A 20,607-nucleotide genomic window follows, 5' to 3' on the forward strand; every position below is an offset into this window, starting at 1 on the left:
GTTCTAAAGAATGGGCTGGAGAACCTCACCTGAGGGTGCTTCAGGCACAGGAGGATCCTTTCTTGGGTCATGGGGCTGGACTATGATAATCCAGTGGCTCTCTTCCAACCCTGCGATTTACAGGTTGTCGGTATGGTCCGGGCTAGACTCAGGGCTGATGCCCCAGGGGGCTTTGCCATGTGGAAGAGGCTGGGCCCCCCACCCCATGCAAAGGTTTTGTCACACTTGTGCTATCAAAGTGCAGCATGGTTCATCACATGCCTTCACATCCCAGAAGCACTTCCATGCCAGCAACTGGCGGGCAGAAGAACACCACGACGTGCCATGCTGCATTAGAGCAAGAAGGCACGGCGCAGAAACTCCCTCCACCTGATCTAGGTAGCCGTCATCCCTAACTGGATGCCCTCCAGATGTTCTGGACGACAACTCCCAGCATTCCCAACCACTGGCCATGCTAGTTGGGGCTGATGTCCTAAAGGCCCCTCAGTCTCAAATGTATCCAGTCAGTGCAGAGACTGTCGTGCCCCCAGACCCTCTGCACTGAAAAGTACAAGCCCCTCCTGAATCTGGGGGCGGGGGGCAGATCTGCACTTTTGCTTAGCTCACACAATTTGCCCTGCTTCTGCTAACTGTGTAGGGTGCAAGGACCCAAGCGGACGCCATGCTGCGCTCCCCTTTTCCTTCCACACAAGGTTTCAGAGACGAGATTGGAAACGCTGCCCATGCGCTTTCCAGTTCACTGTGGGAGAAGCGAACCGCCCGCCCCCTTCCATCACTGCCCCTGTACCTGGCCAGGCGACTCTGCAGGTCTTCCACCTGGGCAGCCGTCAGCTTTGCCTGCTCCTCCAAGCTGGCGCAGGCCTGCTCCTTGGTGCGAACCTCCTGCTCCTTCCTCTCAACGGCCTCGCTGAACTTCTTCTCCCACTGCCTGGACTTGTCTAGCACACGGTCCCGGTCGTCTTGCAGGGAGGACATGCTCCTGGTGAAGGCAGCCAGCTGGGCCAGCGTGTGGTCCAGGCTGCCTTGAAGCTGCTTGGCCTTCTGGTCCTTCCGGCGCAAGGCGTCCTGGAGGTCTCGCGCTGCCCCCTCCGACCGCCCCCGCTCTCTCTGCAAGGCCTCCAGCCTCTGCTCCATGGTCCTGACTTCCTCCGAGTGCTTGTCCTGCTCTTCTTCCAGGCGCCTCTCAAGGTCCTTCTCTTTTTGCCTCAGCTGTGCTTTGACCTGAGCCTTGTTGGCCTGGAGCTCCTCTTTTGCCTTGAGGCTCTCGGCCAAGACGCGGGCCGCTTCGCTCTGAGCGTCATCCAGCAAGACTCTGCAGGAGGCCAGCTCTGCCTGGGCCTTCCGGGTGTCGACTCCTGCCTTTGCCACGCTTGTCTTAGCAGCCTCCAGCTCCTTCTGGGTCTCATGCTGGACAAACTCCAGGGCCTTGACAGTTCGCTCCAAGCTGCTGATCTTCTCCTGGCTTTGGATACAAGCCTTCTGGAGCTGCCTCACCTCCTGCTGTTTCTCCTTCAGCAGCTCCTGAAGCTCCTTGGCCTGTGTCCGGCCACTGTCCCCCTTCCAGGTGCTCTTCAGCTTTTCCACGTGCCCCTTCTTCTCTGCGGCCTGCTCTGCTTTCTCCCTCAGCAGATGCCGCTTCTCTTCCTCCAGGCGGCCCAGGGCCCCACGAAGACTCCCCATCTCGCTTAGGAGCTGCTGGTTTTGGCTCTGCAGATCCACCACGTCTTGCTGGTAGTTCCCAATGCTACCGTTCAGCTCCGCCAGCTGGTTCATGAGCCTCTCCTCCAGGTCATCCTTCTCGGCTGCCAGAGCTTCTTTCAGCCTCACCATTCCAGCAAGCTGCGCCTCCGTTTTCTGGCTGGCTTGTTCTACCCTGATGACTTTCTCCCGCAGAGCTTCCAGTTCCTGGCCTTTGGCAGCCAGCAGGCCCTCCAGACCTTTCTTCTCCTCTCCCAGGGTCTCCAAATTCCCCAGCACCTTGCCCAGCTCCTCCGCGGCCACCCTGCTCTTCTCCTCCAGATCTGCAACCTGCTCTGTGAGCTGCGCCACCCGCTGAATGTACCTGTTTATTTCATCACACGAAGCCCTGGCTTGGCTGGTATCTTCCTCCTCAGGATGAAGGCTCACAGTGGTGGGCTCTGCAGGCTCCGAAGCGGTGCCTGCACTTGCCTGCGCATCAACTGCCTCTGGGGGCACCACCCTGGCAGAGCCAATGGCCTCACCCGCTGCTGCCACCTCCTCCTCTTCCTCCCGCATGCTGCTCCTCCTTTGCGAGCTCTGCTTCAAGTCCCAGATCTGCTGGTTCAGAGAGTCCTTCTCAGCCATCAGCACTTCCAGCTGACTGGAAAGGGACTCAGAGTTCTTCCTGGAGCTCTCCAGCTCTTCCCTGAGACAGGCACTCGTCTCTTCTACCCCTTGCAGGCCACCATCCGTGGGATGAAGCTCAGCCCTCAGCCGCTCATTCTCCTCTTCCAGTTCCAGGATCTTCTGCTGCTTGGATTTTGCAAACTTCCTCATCTTCTCCCTCATCCCTTCCACCTCCTGCTCAGCCCCCTGCAGACGGGCATCTGCTGCCCTCTTCTCGGCCTCAGTGCCTTTCAGGCGGAGGAAGAGCTCCTGCTTCTCCCGCCGGACACCCTCCGCCACCCGCTGGATCCTCTCGGCCTCATTGCCAATGTTCTCGTACGACTGCAGGAGGGTCTCGTACTCCCGCTGCAGCTCTTGGTGCTTCTCCCCCCATGCAGAGAGCGCCTGGGCCTGGGCCTGCCGCAGAGAACCAACCTCCTCCTCCAGCTTGGTCTTCTCCTGGCTCACCCCCTCCAGGGCCGCCTTCAGGCTCTCGCAGGAGCCAGACACATCCTGGGTTTCCACCAAGGCTTTGTCCACTTCTGCAATGAGCTTCTCCCTCTCCTCGCCGAGAGCAGCCAGCTTCTCCAGGAGCGCCTCCTTCTCCTTTCCCAGCTCAGAGGCCCGACGCTCAGCATCCGACAGGCGCAGGGACGCGCTCTCCAGGGCAGCCCTAGTGCCAGCCAGCTCCTCCTTGAGCAGCTTGCTCTCTTTCAGCACTTCCTTCCGGGAGATGAGTGCAGCCTGCAGCTTCCTCTGCAGCTGGGCCCTGGACTGCCCCTCTATAGCTTCTTTGGCCGATTTCTGCTGGGCTTCGGCCAGTTCAGCCTGCAGGCGCTGGGACTGTTCCTTGCTCTGGCCCTCCAGCTGGCCTTGCAGGGCTTTGATCCTATCCTCTCTTTCCTGCAGCTCAACCATGAGGCTACGCAGAGACTCCTCTTTACCTGCAAGCTGGGAGTTCAGACATTCAACTTCTTCCTTGCTGGCAAGTTCCCGCTGCTCCTCCAGGCCCATCTGATGGAGCCTCTGGCTCTCCTGCCTGGCAGCCTCCGCTCGGCTCTCCTCCAGCTCTAGCTGAAGGCTGGCCATGCTGGCTTCAGCCTGAGAGCAGGTGGCCTTCAGTGTCTCCATCTCAGCAAGCAGCTGCCGGACCTGTTCCTGGAGCTGCAGAGCCGCCTCAGACTTGCTCCCGAGCTCTCCTTCCAGACGGCTGACCTGGGCTTCCAGCTCCCCTTTCTCTGCTTGGAGGTTCTCCAGGTCTCCCTTGAGCTGCCTCACAGCAAGGTCTTCAGCTGCCAGGATGCTTCTGCTGGACACAGTGCTCCCCGCAAGAGCCACCCAGCCAGACTCCCGCATGGCCCCCAACGGAGCCTCCCCGGCAGGCTTGGGAAGAGAGGCATTCTCCAGAGTCTGGCTCAGGGCCTGGAGTTTGCCCTGCAGGCTCTCCTTCTCCCGGCTTTGCTGCTCAAACTGCTCTTGCAGGAGGCTGTAGTCGTCCTTCTGCTGTTTGAGCTGCTCTCGGTGGTGGCGGTCCTTCTCCTGGGCCTTCTTGATGGTGTCCTTGCGGGAGGCCAGCACTTCCTGGAGCTTCCTCTGGAGCTGATCCCTCTCCTGCTCAAGAGCACAGAGTTTCTCTTCCAGGGGAACCCTCGGCTCTTCTTCTAGACCAGGGGCGGTGGCGCTGCTCGCCCCTTGCAGCAGAGGAACAGCTGCACTGGACACCTCCAAGTTCTGATCCACCAGGGCCTGCTTCTCGAAGGCGGAACTGTGCTCTGTGAGTTTGGTCTGCAGGGCACCCATGAGGAGGTCTTTCTCCTGAAGACTTTGCTGCAGATCTGTAATCACAGCTTGCAGTGCAACCACCGCAGATTCCTTTTCCCCAAGGATGGTTTGCAGCTCAGCCTCCTTTGCAGAAAGCAGCTGGCTCAAAGAGGAAGGATGCTCAGGGGGTTCTTCTTCTTCCCCCATGTCGTTCTCCTGGACCTCCAGAACTTTGGCCCCAGGCTTCACGGGCTGTCCCCTCCCATCTTCCAGTTCCCTCTCTAGTTTGAGGACCTTGCTCTGGAGCTCCTTCCTGCTGACCAGAGCCACCTGCAGCTTCTTCCTCACCAGGTCGTTCTCCTTCCTCAGCAGCTCCATCTCCTCATCCGCTGGCGATGCCCACTCAGGCAGCTCTTCTCCCTGGTCTCCTGCTGTCCCCACACCCTGGTCTCTGGTCTCCTTTCCATGCATAAGCAGACTCAGCTGCTCCATCAGGCTCGTCAGCTCCTTGCCCAGCACAAGCTTCTCCTCCTTCAGCTGGACTATCTGGTCGGATGTGCCCATGCTGAGCTCTGCCACCCGCTGCTCCCACTCCGCCACTTCCTGCTGCAGCCGCTCCGTTTCGGCCGAGCTTTCGGAGAGGAGCTGCTCGAGTCGGGCTGCCTCCAGCTCCTTCGAGGCCAGGCTTCGGGAGGCCTCCTCAGCCCCGGCAGAAGCCCCTTGCAGCCGCCCTAGCAGCACCTCTCTCTCCTGCTCTCCCTTCTGGAGCTGGTTGCTCAGGCTCTGCCACAGCAGCTCCTGCTCTGAGAGGTGATGCTGAGCCTCGTCCAGGTCCTTTTGCAAAGCTGCGATTTTCACCTCCTTGGATCTGGCCTCATTTTTCAGGCTCTGGATTTGCTCCCTCAACAGGCCCAGCTGGGAGACCCCACTTTCGTGGTCAGAGAGACGCTGCTTCTCCGAATCGGCAAGGTCGCCCTCCAGCTGCTTCACCTGCTCCTTCAGCTCTGCCAGGCAACAGAGCTCCTTCAGTTGGGACAGGAGCCGATCCCGCTCTGCAGTCAGGGTGTGCAAGGACCGGTCCGAGTCCTTCACCAGCCACTGCAGCCTCCGGATCTCGGCAGCTCTCTCTTCCAAGGCCCCCTGGTGGAGCTCCTGGGCCTCACACTGGCTCGCTCGTAGCTCAGCCATTTCAAGCTGCAACTTTGCCAGCTCTTGCTGCTCCGGGACAACTGTGGCTGGAGAAGGTTCTTGAGTGGCTTCTCTACCCTCTGTGCAGGGGCCATCCTGCCCCAAGAGCATCCCTGGAAGGGGAGGGGACTCCTCCCGAAGGCCCATGGTTACCAGGGAACTGCAACCTGAATCACTCTGAATAAGCCCTGCCCCTTCTCCTGCTTGCTCCACACCACTGGCCTGTGACTGCCCTCTTGGCTGCTCAGCTCCATCAGGGTCCAAGCTGCCGGAGACCTGAAGCTGTCCCTTTAGAAATGCTATTTCTTCCTGAGCTTCCTGCAGCTCCAGCAGCAGGACAGAGAGATCTTTGCGTTTCTTCGCGGAGAGGTACTCCTGGACATCTGGCTGTCCATTCTCCATGGCAAGTGGTGGTTCCAGAGGGCTGCCACTGTGTGGGCTGGACTGAAACAAGGAAAACAAGGAGTTAGTCCTCCAACATTGACACAGTTTCATTCTACAGGCACAATGTAAGGATTATCTCCACCCACAACTGCAACAGAGGAAAATATGCTGCTGTTTTGAAGGACTGGTGAAAAAAAAAAAAAGGAATACAGAGATAGTAATGCAGAAAAGCAAAACAGTGTGGGTGTGTGTCTGTCTCACCTGAGTTAGGGCAGCAGGTGTGTCTGGCAAGCGTAGGCCTTCTACTCTGTGGCCTCCCAGGCCATCCACTAAGCCTAGCCAAAGAACACAGGAGAATGAGCTGCAGCAAAGCCCAACGTTGTTGCAAGGACCAAGGTCAAAACATCTGCACATCCCATTACTTTGCAGTTAACTCTTTGGACAGAGGGGTAGTGTGAGGAGATCTTCAGTCATTTTTAGCCACTTCTAATAATCCCACCACTCACATGAGGGTGACTTTCGTGAACAGAAGCAAAATAAAAACAAAAACAACCAGTTTTTGCACCACATGGCTACCTAACTTTAAGATCTGCTATTACAGCTTTAACCAGTCCTATATCACACAGATCTACCAACTGTATGTTTATTGCCTTAATAAGAAAGGGGAACTGGAGAGAGGCTGTTCCCAGGTTTCTTGCCTCCTCTTCAGAGGACAACCGGAGCATTGCTGGAGAGGCCAGGGCAGCGAGGGGAGAGAGATCAGTTTCTTAGCCCCCTGCCTCCTCTAACTTCCCTGGGAAACAGTAATTGTGCAGAGCTACCGGACAGCAATCCAGGAGTAGAAGTGCAACTGTCCATATCCCCTCTCCAGGTTACACAAGTATCTTCTGTGACAGCCCAAATGTAGAGGGCATGAACACTGAAGATGCCAAACAAAGGGAGAGTAGTATGAGAGCTCACACAGTTTAGCCAAGATTGGAGCACAGCTCTCTCTCTTTCCCTGCCCAGCCTCCCATCCAGCCTCCATGCTCCGTTCTAGCTCTCTGCCTCCAAGATACCCTGATGGCTGCAGGTCAGCAGAGCCCACCAGTCTGTCACCAGGGTGCCTCCTCCACCACCACGTCTGGCTCAGCTACAACCCACATCTTTTGGACACTTACTGCCAGGCCCAGACGAACCGTCACTGAAGCCAGATAGTACCCCTGGAGCCTGCTGAGGCTGCAACTCAACTTCCATTTCAGCACAGCCGACCTTTTAGAAAGAAGGGGAAAGGTGAAGGATTTCACCAGCAGCACTATCTAGAGATCAGTTTCACTGCCAGCACAAGGTAGAAAGCAGCTATGAAGGAGACCATCCGGCTGTACATGAAAAATCCTCCTAGGTTCTGTGGGCCGTTTTTTAATGCAGGTTTCTCTTTCGGAGTGGGGAGATAATTAGGTTTCCTGGATTCGCTCCCCACCCAACAGCTTCAAAGCTCCTCACAAACACCAGCAAGGTACTTTTTCTGAGTGCTGCAACTCACCCCTAGCAGAGTCACATAAATTCCACACCTCCTGATATGAAGATACAAGTTCTGCTAACCCTGAACTCTTTGGAGGAAGGGCAGGATAAAAATGTAATAAATAAGCAGATAAAATCCTGTGGGCAAAGTGTTCTAATTTTACCTCCAGTTCTGGAAAAATTATCAGCAGACACCAAAAAGGAATGCTCCCCACCCCACACCCCAACTCCACAAGGCAGTTAACACTCAAGACTAGGCTTCCTCTGACAGAAGTAACAGGTTTAAAGTTGCCAGAATTTACGTTAGGGGAACTACTGCATGACAGGCCAAAATGGTGACATGACTCCCAGGATCCTTTGCTTCTCTCAAGTCATATATACTGAGATCTATGGCTACACTGACAGACCTTAATCTTCCTGTCTGACAACTGACCCTAAAAGTAGTATTTTGATTAGGGATGCTTTAGTTGGTAAGAAAAAAAATCTGATAAGGTTAAAAGACTTAGTTGCTTGAGCAAGAAGAAAAAACTAGAAACTGCAAAAGTGAGTATCACTGGAAGTTTCCGTTAAAGTGCTGTGGAGGAGGGATGCGCTGCACCTCTGGAAACTAGAGATGGTTGTGCATTTTGGCTCCCTCAACAAACTTTGACTGCACTCGAGATTCAAGCCCCACCTCAGCCACAGACTCACTGAGCAGCTTGACCTTTGCGTCCCCATCCATAAAATGGACTCAACAGTGGCTTGTCTGTTCTTTGCACATATGTAAGACACAATAGCAGAAGGCTCACCTCTGAGGGAGCAACAGAAGTACTCTGAAGAACACAAGAGGACTGGCAGAATAGCCGAGTTCCAAGTTTAATTCAGAAGTGTTTCTCTCCCCCCACACACATTAAGCCCCTTAATAATAACCCAGCAAAGAAGACTGCAGGACACGGCTAAAAGGGAAGCTTAGAAAGAGCCATTTCCTAGCCAAATGCTTCACCTACTGAAGGCTTCATTCATTTTCACTGCTTGGAGATTACCTGGCTTGACTCTGCTGCACCTGCTGTGAATTCAAGCCTCTTCTCCAGCATGGCAAGCTGGGAGTGGAGGATCTCTAAGAAGACAGGGGAAAGGGGTATCAGATATGAAGCAAGGGGAAAGTGGGCCCTATAGGAGGCCAAATGCTGGCACTGCATAGGGAGTGTGGTATCAAGTCAGGCCAGGATGTGAGCACATACCATCTCTAGAGAAAGGAAGACTAGAGAGAGTTGCCCTGGAAGAGGTGTGTCACCAGGACACAGATCTGGAACACAGCTATTCTTACCTTCCAGGGGAAAATAAAATAATAGTTCACCAGGTTTTAGGAGGAATAAAGGAGCATGGGACATTCTAGAAAAATGTTCCAAGTCCCACTGTATGAGACCAAGATTCCCAAACAAGCAGAATCCGTTCACCTAGGAGAGAGAATTCCAAGAGAACAGCTTGGGCCCCGCGGGCTCTACAAGCCACCTGCCTTTTGCATCAGGAGCCCTGGAAAGAACACTTCTAATTATCCCAGCTGTGCATTAGACCTGTACTGCATGGATTAATGAGTACCACAGGTTGAACAGCACTGCTACAGGAACTGGCAACAGCTTGTTGCTTTGTTCTGCAAACCTTTGGACTCGTCAGAGGGAAGGGGTCCCTGGAGACACACAAGTCCCCATTTAGGAGGCAGTCACAGAGCTGAGCTGTGCAAAGCAGACTAAAAGCAGGAGTTACCGTTTTCAGCTTCTGGAGCCTCCGTGAGGGTCTTGTGCTGTTCATTTTCCTGCTGTTGGGGATTTCTCACTGGCAACGCTGCTGCTGCATCCTGTTCTGTGACTACCTGAGGAGCAGAACAACAGGATCTGAGCAGATAGCTTTCCATCAAGAACTGTGCCTTCTGCTTCTGTCTGAACTGTAGCTGGCCAGTCGGGAACTGAGGTCACATCTACACAGCTACTTCCATTTAAGAAACTCTTAACAGCCCTGAGCCCCTGCACAACTGCCACAGAGGGAAAACTCACGTGAACATAAGCCAATGGCATTGGGTGCTTCAGTAGGGGTTTTTCAGAACTGCATGTTTTCCTTATGTAGTCCTAGGCATGGAGATGTTTGAGAAGGGCAGAGTATGGTTTCTCCCTTCAAGAAGGCTCAAATTCTTAGGAAGTGGCCATGACACTTTCTGTCATGGACCAGGGCATTCTGAGAAGGGAGAGGAACAAGCCCGATTCCCATAATGTTCACACAAACAAAAGGTCAGGGGTAGAAAAATGGTCCTATAACCTACCCCTTTAAAACAGAAACAGCCACTCTCAGGCAGAGGAAGGGAAAACTCCGCCCAAGACCTTGGAGAGTCACTGCCAATAAGAGATCCAGATGGACCCATGGTCTGACACAGTCAAAAGGCAGCTCTGTATGCCCACGAGGGTCTTTGAGGAAGCAGTTACCTTGCTCAGTGCAGAGACCTGCCCTGCTGTCTGGGCTGTAAGGACTTCTGGTTCCACTTGTGAAGAGCCAGACTCCTTGAGCCTGGCCGGGGGCTCTCCTAGGACCGAAACACTGGACATTAGTTCACCCGCCCATCTGGTGTCAGAGATGCATCTTCTGCCCCAGTGCCCACCAAAGGTTGGACACAGGATCAACACAGAGCTCTGCCATCCTGCCTGTTCCACATGCGAGACTTGCTCTCCATCATGGGACTGACATTACCCAGAGTTTGCATTCATTCGGTAAGAAGAAGTTGCTGGTCCTCAGGGAAAAGAATATGCTTGAACAGCTAAAGGCAGCTGCTGCCAATGTGTTCAGGCTGCAGGCTCACACTGAATGTCATGTTGTTCCCCATCACATTACTCCCCCAAATCAAAATCACATTCTGAAATGCTGCTAAATTAAAGCTTCAAACAGCATTAACTAGAACCAAGCATTCCATCAGCATCTTAAGCACAGCTTGCACATTTTCTTCCAGGAGAAGAACGGGCTTCCTGGATGCAGAATCTGGCCCTTTAAGAGAATACAGGCATGCTCCCATTAAATCAAGAGTTCTCTGCACAGTTTTGCAGACAGAGCCCTGTTTTCTGACCTTGCTGCATGGAGCCATCCTCAGGGGGGGGCGCTGGTGACTGATCTGCAGCCTGCAGCAATAGGGCATTCTCCGCTCGGAGGGCCTCGCAGCTGGATCGCAAATCCTGCTCCACTCTCTGGAGTTCGGCAATTTCCTGGCTCTTCTCTGCCATCTCCTCCATGTGTCTCTCCTCTGTGGCCTGACTCTGGTGGTCCTGAGCTGCTTGAGCTGCTCTTGCTTGGGCCAGCTCCTGAGAGACCTGCTGCACATCCTCCTGCAAGCGGTGGAAGCCCAGCTTTTGCTCTGCCAGCTCTAGTTCCAGCCTCTCCACCAGGCTCCGGGATGCCTGCCGCTCGGAAGCCAAGGTGCTTCTCAAGGAATCCAGTTCCGCCTCAGCCTCCTGGAATTTCTGCAGAAGAACCTGGGGAAGGAAAGCAGATCACACTCCTGTCAGGGGTAAGTGCCACAGAATTATGTGGGCAGATGACAGGAAGGAATGAGCAACAGAGGCAGCAGCGCTGGAAAGAGGTAGGTGTGTGGGGGGCGGGGGGAGGACAGACTTCTTGCTCTCCTTTGGGGACAACAGGTGAGCCAGTGTGTGGAGTCTATGGTTTGGAAGTGGGAAACACAATGCAAATCCCTGCTCAGCCATGAAGCCTGATGACAGTTTTCTGCATCTTGAGATACTGCCAGAGAGGAAACCACCCACCCCCCAAAATGAGGCATCAGGGATAAGGGACAGAATTTTGAGTACTGTGGAATTGTGTCCCTCAGAGTGTGGTGGAAGGATTTGGTTAACTCGCATAACTGGGAGTCAGGAAGGAATTCTCTCTCTCTCTCTCTCGTGTGTGTGTGTGTGTGTGTGTGTGTGTATGATCTTTCCTGTCACACATGGCACGGCTTAACTGTTTGAATCAGGTGGAACTATTTGCCTGTGGTCAACTTTCTGCAACACACTACCACTCAGCTTGCCATGCATTGGGTCCTAGAGTGAGTGGTAGGATCTGTTGGGAAGGGGTGCCGATGGGAGCTTGCCTTGCAGCAGAGGGGCTGGGCCTAAGAGCTTCCTGCCCCTTCCAACTCCATGGTCACAAGACCATGCTTCTTCATTACCTGCTTCTTCTCTTCAGCACCATTTAATTCCTGCTGCAACAGTTCTACCACTTGCGTTCGCCCCAGCAAGGCTTCCTCTTGCTCCTCTAGCTTCCTCTGCAACAGCCGGAGATTCTGGGACAAAGAGACCACAGGTTGCCAGGCTCCAAGGCACAACTACAGAGCTCACAGCATAAACTTTTGACTGGTGGCCCTCTTTGCCTTCGGAAGACCCCAGCTCTCCACTTCCCCTTTGCTAGCCCAGAAGGGGCACCCTATCCACTCCTTCCAGATGTCTGGTCCCCCTCCCCGACCCCCTCCAGTCTTCCGCAGAAAGCAGGAGACCAGGGTCCAAAGGCTCTGCCGACACACCTGCTGCATTTCTGCTTCCATAGCCGACTGGGCTGTTAGCCGGTGCAATTCAGCCTGGTCCCTGAGGGCCTGCTCCTCCTTCACCTGGATCTCCTCTTGCAGAGAGCTGAGCTGCCAACAGAATTTATTTATTTATTTATTTATTTATTTATTTATTTCTATACCGCCCAATAGCCGAAGCTCTCTGGGCGGTTCACAAAAACTAAAACCAAACAACACACAATAAAACAATTTAAAATATATAGAACATTAAAACCACAATATAACAATACAACCACAATAAAACCTAGCAGCAGTACAGGAGTTTAAAATACAGATTTAAAACAGCAAAGATAAAAATTTAGAAAGCTAAAATGCCTGGGAAAATAAAAAGGTCTTCACCTGGCGCCGAAAGGAGTACAATGTAGGCGCCAGGCGAACCTCACTAGGGAGCTCATTCCAGAGCTGGGGTGCCACAGCAGAAAAAGCCCTCCTCCTAGTAGCCACCCGCCTCACTTCCTTTGGCAGGGGCTCACGGAGAAGGGCTGCTGATGATGACCTTAAGGTCCGGGCAGGCACATATGGGAGGAGGCGATCCTTCAGGTAACCTGGCCCCAAGCCGTTAAGGGCTTTGAATGTTAACACCAGCACTTTGAATCGGGCCCGGAAATGGACTGGCAGCCAGTGCAGCTGGAAAAGTACTGGCGTAATATGAGCTCGCAGGCCAGTCCCTGTTAACAATCTTGCTGCCCTATTTTGGACCAGCTGAAGTTTCCGGACCGTTTTCAAAGGCAGCCCCACGTATAATGCATTGCAGTAATCCAGACGAGAAGTTATCAGAGCATGGATAACTGTAGCTAGGCTATCTCTGTCCAGATAAGGGCGTAGTTGGTATACCAGTCTAAGCTGATAAAAAGTGCTCCGTGCCACTGAGTTCACCTGTGCCTCAAGTGACAGTTCTGGATCCAAGAGCACCCCCAAACTACGAACCTGATCCTTTAGGGGGAGTGCAACCCCCTCCAGAACAGGTTGATTATCACCTAGCCGGGCAGACGAACCACCCACTAACAGTACCTCCGTCTTGTCTGGATTGAGTTTCAGTTTATTGGCCCTCATCCAGTCCATTACCGTGCCCAGGCACTGATTCAGAACAGCCACTGCCTCACCTGGTTTTGATGAGAAAGAGAGGTAGAGCTGGGTGTCATCCGCATATTGATGGCACCTCAGCCCACACCTCCGGATAACCTCCCCCAGCAGTTTCATGTAGATGTTAAACAGCATGGGGGATAAAATAGAGCCCTGTGGAACCCCATGGCACAATTGCCATGGCACAGAGCAATAATCCCCCAGCACCACCTTCTGGAATCGGCCATCCAAGTAGGAGCGGAACCACTGTAGTGCAGTGCCTCCAACTCCCAACCCAGACAACCTATCCAGAAGGATACCATGGTCGATGGTATCGAAAGCCGCTGAGAGGTCCAGGAGAATCAACAGGGTCGCACTCCCCCTGTCCCTCTCCCGGCAGAGGTCATCCCACAGGGCGACCAAGGCAGTTTCCGTTCCAAAACCAGGCCTGAAGCCCGATTGAAATGGATCTAGATAATCCGTTTCATTCAAGAGTGCCTGGAGCTGTCCTACAACCACCCGCTCAAGCACCTTGCCCAGGAAGGGGATGTTGGCCACTGGCCTATAATTGTTAACATCCTCTGGGTCCAGGTTAGGCTTTTTCAGGAGTCGTCTAATTACTGCCTCTTTTAAAGCGGCAGGCACCACTCCCTCTCTGAAGGAGGAATTTACAACCTCCTGGACCCAGCCGGACAACCCCTCCTTGTTTGATTTAATAAGCCATGAAGGGCAAGGGTCAAGCACACAAGTGGTCGATCGGACTTGGCCAAGCACCTTGTCCGCATCCTCAGGCCTCAGTAACTGAAACTCATCCAATAAAACTGGACCAGACGGTGCTCTGAACGCCTCTACCAATGGAACTGCATTAATCGTGGTGTCCAATTCATGACGAATCTGAGCGACTTTATCCTCAAAGTGCTGCGCAAACCCGTCACAGCGTGCTACCGAGGGTTCCACCGTCTCTCTCCCTGGCCCAGAATGTAACAGGCCGCGAACCACTCGGAAAAGCTCCGCCGGGCGACACTGAGAAGATGCAATGCTGGTGGAAAAGAACTGCCTCTTTGCCACCCTCACCGCCACAGAGTAGGCTCGATAGTGGGCTCTTACCTGTGTTCGGTCAGACTCAGCACAAGTTTTCCTCCACCTGCGTTCTGTCTCTTTGGCAGAATGCAGAAGTCACAAAGCCACCAACAGAACCATCTTGTGTAAGGGAGTCAAAATGCCGGCCAAGGGATTCACGCTATTATTTGAAACTCTTAACGAGTACAGAAGGAAGAGGAAAAGTCCAACTCTCTGAAATAATCACACACAGGATTGCCCCTCCAGTAAAGTGGAGAGAACCGGAAAATGCTTTTGATTTCAAATGCACTGAGCAGATACATGCTAGATATCTATAATAAAATCCAGTAGGAAGCTCTCCTGAATGAATGGGAGCTGCACAACAGCACTACTCTTTCCTTGCGCCGTTCCCATTCGTTTCGCATCCACAGTGTGACCACTGCGGCCTTGCAGAGAACTTTCCATCCCTTGAATTTGCCACTCATTTTCCAGCACCAGTTCCTTTAGTGGCTTTATTGGGCTGTGACTTCACCTAGTGGCTTATTTCACAAGTCTCTGAGCATCACAGATCAAAGCAGCCACAATTCTGTGGTCGGAGTGCACATCTCTTGCACTTCTACGATTTACAGAGGAGCCTGATGCCAACTTCTACCCTCACCCTAGAGGGTCCTAGAGTGCCAACAGGAGGAAACAAGAGGCACCAAGTCCCCATACCTGGGTCTTCATTTCATTAAGGTTTCTGGTAGCTACCCCCAGCTGTTCTTGGAGCTGTCCCACCATTTCCTCCTGCTCCCGGAGCTGCCTTCGCAGTGCTTCCGCCTCCTCCTCCTGTCTGTCACATGTCTTTTGGTCACTCTGAACCCAGTGGTATAAAAGAGAAAGCAACAGGTTATTACACTGTTTGATCTGCAAACAATGGAAGGAAGCAATAACTGGTGAAAACAGATGTGTTTACATTTTTCTTCAGTTCTTTTAAAAAGTGAGAATTTTATATTACAAGATTCACACTTTATAAAAAGTGAGGAAAAATGTAACCATTTTTTTTTTTTTTTGGAGAGAGAACCAAAATGGGGAGTCCTCAAACATAGTTACTTAAGACACTAGCAAAGCTTATATCAAGAGACAATTTATATCATATACATCTCATTTCAATACAAAAAGGAAAACCAGACATGAAGTGATAAATGTGCTGCATATACTAGAAAAACAAAAAAATATAAATCCAAAAGGTGTGTTCAGTAAGAGAAAGGAGGTAAAATGTAAATTAAATTTAAAGAATATATATTCAACATTAAAAAATGAATAATCTTGAAGACATTTCAAAAAGGAAAACAAACCAGAAAGGATGTTGGCATATAAATAAAGTGAAACAAATAGAAAAACATTGGTATCTTTAATAAATAAAAAAGGGAGATGGTACAAATATTACATACAGCAAAGTACTGTGTAAAAATAACTTAACTGATCTGGAAAATATCAAGAAGTACTTTGACACAATTAATATATCTAATGTGGCAAAGGCTGATATAGATATCTTTGGCAGAAAAAGGAGTTATGAGTGCTATTAAGAAAACAAAGATAAGGCCCTGGATATGGATGACTTATTGGCTAATTATAATAAAGCATTTGCATCAGTGTTAGCTGGTCTATTAACAAAAGTGATTAAAGAAATTTTGGGGGACAGGTATATTACTACAATCTTGGAACAGGACTAAAATGATTTATAGCAAGATCTAATAAAGATTCACCATAGGTAATGTCCTATAGATCTCTTTCACTTCTGAATAGTGATTACAAGATTTTTGCAATTAGCAAAAAGAATGAATAAAATGATGTCAAAATGAATACATTTACAAGATAATTTGGTCAACTGACTGGTCAAACATCGACAAGTAACAGTCAAGTATTTTAAGGGTGCAACCCTATGTATGCTTAGACAGAAAAAAGCCTACTAGCTGGGGAATGCTGAAAATTGTAGGACTTTTTCCTGTCTAAACATGCATAGGATAGTGACCTAAAAGTATTAATTTTACTGGACGTGAAAATGGATTTTGCATTTCCCTAATGCTTCATAATGCACGCCTTCACTCACAGCAGTAGACTGTGTATCTTACTTCAACCATCCCCATCAATTACTATTTTCCTAGACCAAGGACAGGCAGATGGTAGGCTCACAGGATCTACTTTGTTTGCCGCCAGCCGGAGCCAGATGAGGAAGTGGGGGGCAGTGGGGAGACACAGAATTGAGGAACAAGGTGTCTCTGAGCACATGCATGGCCCAGGAATTCATTTTCACTACCAGAACTGGAACTCACACATAAATCCTTTCATACTCACATCTACTCCTCCCCCACCTCCACCCGCTTTCTTAATTTCAGCAGCCTCATGTCTGCACCATGCAAGACAAAGTCATGGGCGACTCTACACAATGACTTTCGCCAATGATAACTGCTTGTGATCCTGTCACTGTTTGGAGAAGGCACCAGTTACAGTTGGTGGCAAGTAGAATAAGCTTTGCTGTGTTGCCAGGCTTGGTGCAGGGCTAGTGGGCAAGAAACCCTCAGTCCTGCCCTTGCCAACAAATGGCACCTTCGTTACATTTTAAAAAGTAAGTTTACACAGTGGCATTCGTAACTGTGAGAAATTCAGGACAGATAAAAGGACTTCATCACACAGTACATTCTTCAATTATGGAATTCACTTCCACAAGATGGAGTGACGGCCACCAATTTGGATTGCTTTAAAAAGGGGATTGGACAAATTCCTGGAGGAGAAGGCTATCAATGGCTATTAGTCCTGATGGCTATATGCTACTCCAGTATCAGAGGCAGTATGCCTATGTACACCAGTTGCTGGGGAACACTGGCGGGAGGATCCTCTGGCACTCATGTCCTGCTTGTGGGCTTCCCTTGGGCAGCTGGTTGGCCACAGTGTGAACAGAATGCTAGACGAGATGGACATTTAGTCTGATCCAGCATGGTTCTTTTTATGTTTTTACTTCATGGAATATTTGAAAATATTTGATCCCAATTAAAGAAGTCAAATCACATTATTTGACTGGTAAAATACCCAGCATGCCAACCCTAGCAAATAGCCAAATATATTAAATGCAACCTTTCTGCTATTCAGAGAGTGCCTTTCTAGTTACCGCTGGTAAAAAGATATAGCTACCTTCACACCTCTGGGCCTGACGCCGTACTCAAAGCCAAGAAGGAAGCGAACTTTCAGCAAGGAAGAGAACCTGAAGTATATGGGCTCCAGTTGTCCCTTCCCCAAAGAGAACAGAAGCCCTCAGCATGAGACACCACATTCCCAGGGCCCCCAGCACACATTAAATGTAGATACAAATGTGTCAAAGAAATTACTAGAAATTCGCTTGAATTTCTGGGCCTCAAGACTTCCAAGACCTTCAGAAAATCACAGCTTTAATTAACATAAACCAAGTTCACAGTCATTATGGCTGGGGAGATATACTTGAAATCTCTGGGCAGTGCCTGGCAAAACAGACTTGAAATGGCTGGGCAAGCGGCTTCAGTACTGTGCACAGGTCCACTAAGCTTAGTAGTCAGAAAAAAATGTGTGTGCAAAAGTAGAAAATATGGGCATATTATTTCAATTTGCATTGTTCATTCGGGCTGATGAATTCACATTGATGGGATCCTGTTAGCCAGAGCATTTGCAGGGCTACTTCAAAGGCGGTCAGGGTCAAGAGTGAGAATGTTCTGCACAGGTAGTCCCAGCAGTAAGGCTTGCTGGTATCCTGGAGATGCTCAGACCATTGCACCAGACTGCTGGTTACTCTCACCTTAGCAGGAAGCAGCGGCTCTTCTGGCAGGTCCTTTGTGGATATAGCTGCTCCTTGTTCCGTCAGCTCTTCAATGCGCTTGTTCAGAGATGCCAGCTTAGCTTTGGCCTGCAGCTTCAGCTTCAGCAGCTTGGCTTCAGCAGCCTGCCGTTCCTCCTACAACAGGAATCGTTGCACACAGTAATGGCATTTCAAAACACCACAGCACAAAAGAGTGGCACTCACTCATCTAGAGGGAAAGGAAGCACTCCTAACACCAGCAGGGGGAGGACGCAAGAAAACAAAGCCCAAAGGGAGGGGAGGAGTGATTGCCATCCAGAGCTGGGAGGGAACATCTCCCCTGAAATCACACTGAGGTGGGACTTTGGAGCTGTTGGTTTTCTCCCACAGAAAATGGGAGCTCACTTGTGTGAGTCATTTCCGGCTACTTGCTCTGTAGCCATCATCAGACCATGCTATGCGTTCTTGCTCTCTGCTTGTGGATGCTGCTTAGGGACAAGCAAATGGGCTTGATTGCCCCTTTCCCGCTTTGTGATTCCATGTGTCACAGCAGGCCAGGCAGAGGGGGGAGGAGCGGCACTTCATGCAAAGCAAAGATATACCTGGAGCAAAGCATCCTTATGCTGGAGCTGGGCGTCCTTTTCCCGCACCAGATCCTTCAGCTGCACCACCAGCCTCTCCATGTGGGCCAGCCGTTCCAGCAGGTCCTCTGGCATCTCCTCCCCATTCTGCTGGCTAGCTTCCAACTCTGGCGCCTGCAGCAACAGAAAAAAAGGACTCCATCAAACAAAGCCACAGGTCACAGCAAAAGAGCCAGAAGCTTGGCTTCACCCCTGGGGCTGCACGTCTGTTGGCCTTGGAAGGCGGCAATCAGAAAAAGGGCCCAAGCAAAGAAGGGCTGGGCCACACAAACACCTCCCCCTCATGCTGCAGCCAACCAGTGATAACTTTGTATGTATGAATGATTCCAGATCAAGTAAAATAGGTCAGAATTTTCCTATCACCTTGATCACCCCATTTCTTAGGAGTCAATTCACACATTCACCTGTGAATCAGCAATCATTAAGGACCCAAGAAGTGGGAAATGAAGCGTTGGACACACATGCATGAACTGGCTCTACATGGGGCACTTATGCTGGGATTAGGGAAGTGTGAGAAATTAATTCCATCAAGTTTTTAAAAGCAGATTTACCCAGTTCGCGCCCTGCAAAATGCAATTTGCAGCCAGAAATCTGTACATTTCCAAACTTGCGATACATTCCGCAAAAAAAAAGTTCAACAAGGTGTGCACATTTGCAAAAATATGCACTAAAATATGCACTAACACAGTTTTGTTAATGGGTGCATGCATCCAAAAATATACATGTTTAAAAATGCACACATTAATCAAGATGTGTACAAACCTCTGTATGGAGACCCCTCCTCCCACAACATGCAGCAAGTTCGGGAAGGGGAAGGCTACTTACAGCAGGCAAAGCTGTAGATCCAGCACCCTCTCCATCCCCTGAAAGCTCTTGCAGGACAGTATTGGCGAGCCCTGACAAACGGCTCAGCATCTTGAGCCTTCCGGTGAGCAGCAGCAGCACAGAGGGAGAGGAAAGTGGATGTTAGGAGAAAGGAGAAGGCCTGAGGATGTCTGAGATGGATTCAGTGACAGCCCCCCAAGTGGGGGGTCTTTTCCTCCATGCTGTCACAAAGCCAAAAGGGTAACTAAGAACTAACTAAGAACTAATATGCCCAAAGCTGTGGACAGAACGCAACGTGCTTACACTCCGAAAATATGCACAGAATAACGGACAACCTGGCCTGGCCCTGGGCAGGATGATGCATTCCAGTGGAAACAGAGAAAGCCACATGCCCGACCCAAGTCAAAGGTTCACCTTGCCCCAAAATGAGAAATTCAGTTCGACTGAGTTCAGAATCAGGAATGCACCTCAAAGCACAAGAGGACAATTCTTTAGGTCATCTTCTTATGCCAAGCTTCTAAACAAGCTATCACCTGGAAGTCTATGGAAAGTAAGAATTACTTCCAGGTGAGTAGACTAGGAAGCTTTCAGAAAAAGAAAAGGGTCTGGTTCTTTTATTTCCCTTTTGGGCTAACAATGTGGCACAAATTACTAATGTAACAGGTATGTACATGCAAGGAGAGTACAAACTTTTATGGTTATTTCCCATGGATTTACTTGTGAGGCTAAATTAAGCCCAGGCAGCAGCACCATAAATCCTGGAAGAACAGCAATTCTCCCCCCCAACTCTAACATTCTGAAGCCAGAAGGAGGAAGGTGAGGGGAGTGTGGTAGAATGAACAGATTGCCAGGTCTCATCATCTGCATTTATTTTATTATGTATTTATTTACAAGATTTGTATACCACTCCATATCTAAAACAGGTTTTGGAGCGGTCAACACAAAAGATAAAACAGTAAAAGAATAAAAAGATAAAAAAACATATTAAAATTATGCTTTCTAAAAAACAGAATGCCAGTAGAAACCACGGCTGGTCAATTAAGGAATGCCTCCTGGAACAGTACTGTTTTCAGGAGGCGCCAGAAGCAACACAGCATTAGTGCCTGCCTGACATCCAGGGGCAGGGAGTTCCAAAGAAAGGGGGCCATCACACTGAAGGCTCTTCTTCTGGTGGACTCCAATTGGGCCATATGTCCATGTGGAACCACCAGAAGCATGCCCTCTGATGACCTCACTGGGCAGGTTGGTAAGGGAGAAGGAGCTCTCTCGGGTATCCTGGTCCCAAGTTGTTTAGGGCTTTGTACACTAGTACTAAAACCTTAAACCTGGCCTGGCAGCAGATAGGCAGCTAGTGCAGTTCCCTCAGCAAAGAAGTTACATGCTGAAAAGGGGCTGCTCCCGACAACAGCTGAGCTGCTGCTTTCTGCATTAACTCCAGCTTCCAGAGCAGCCTTAAGGGCAGC

General features: G+C 50.7%; 1 protein-coding gene across 5 annotated transcripts in view; it reads right to left on the minus strand.

Annotated features, from left to right (window-relative positions):
• Nucleotides 1–20,607, minus strand: part of GOLGB1 (golgin B1) — a 40,157-nt gene that overhangs the window by 16,385 nt on the left and 3,165 nt on the right. For 4 of the 5 annotated variants that reach the window (XR_014784210.1, XR_014784209.1, XM_084808856.1 and 1 more), the window contains exons 2-14: nt 19,145–19,241; nt 18,281–18,433; nt 17,679–17,834; nt 14,588–14,728; nt 11,711–11,821; nt 11,360–11,473; nt 10,265–10,667; nt 9,633–9,730; nt 8,923–9,028; nt 8,202–8,275; nt 6,840–6,930; nt 5,941–6,014; nt 788–5,739 (exon numbers count right to left, since the gene is read on the minus strand). Coding sequence is in view for 3 of the 5 variants with exons in the window: in XM_084808856.1 (XP_084664982.1) it covers nt 788–5,739; nt 5,941–6,014; nt 6,840–6,930; nt 8,202–8,275; nt 8,923–9,028; nt 9,633–9,730; nt 10,265–10,667; nt 11,360–11,473; nt 11,711–11,821; nt 14,588–14,728; nt 17,679–17,834; nt 18,281–18,433; nt 19,145–19,234 (6,563 nt within the window). In the remaining 2 variants the exon portion in view is untranslated. The remainder of the gene's footprint in view (nt 1–787; nt 5,740–5,940; nt 6,015–6,839; nt 6,931–8,201; nt 8,276–8,922; nt 9,029–9,632; nt 9,731–10,264; nt 10,668–11,359; nt 11,474–11,710; nt 11,822–14,587; nt 14,729–17,678; nt 17,835–18,280; nt 18,434–19,144; nt 19,242–20,607) is intronic. The other variant, XM_084808858.1, reaches the window with a different exon arrangement.

The sequence above is a fragment of the Heloderma suspectum genome, chromosome 7 (genome assembly GCF_057233095.1).
Source record: "Heloderma suspectum isolate Gila_16-S chromosome 7, 16-S_ref, whole genome shotgun sequence".
NCBI lineage: Eukaryota > Metazoa > Chordata > Lepidosauria > Squamata > Helodermatidae > Heloderma > Heloderma suspectum.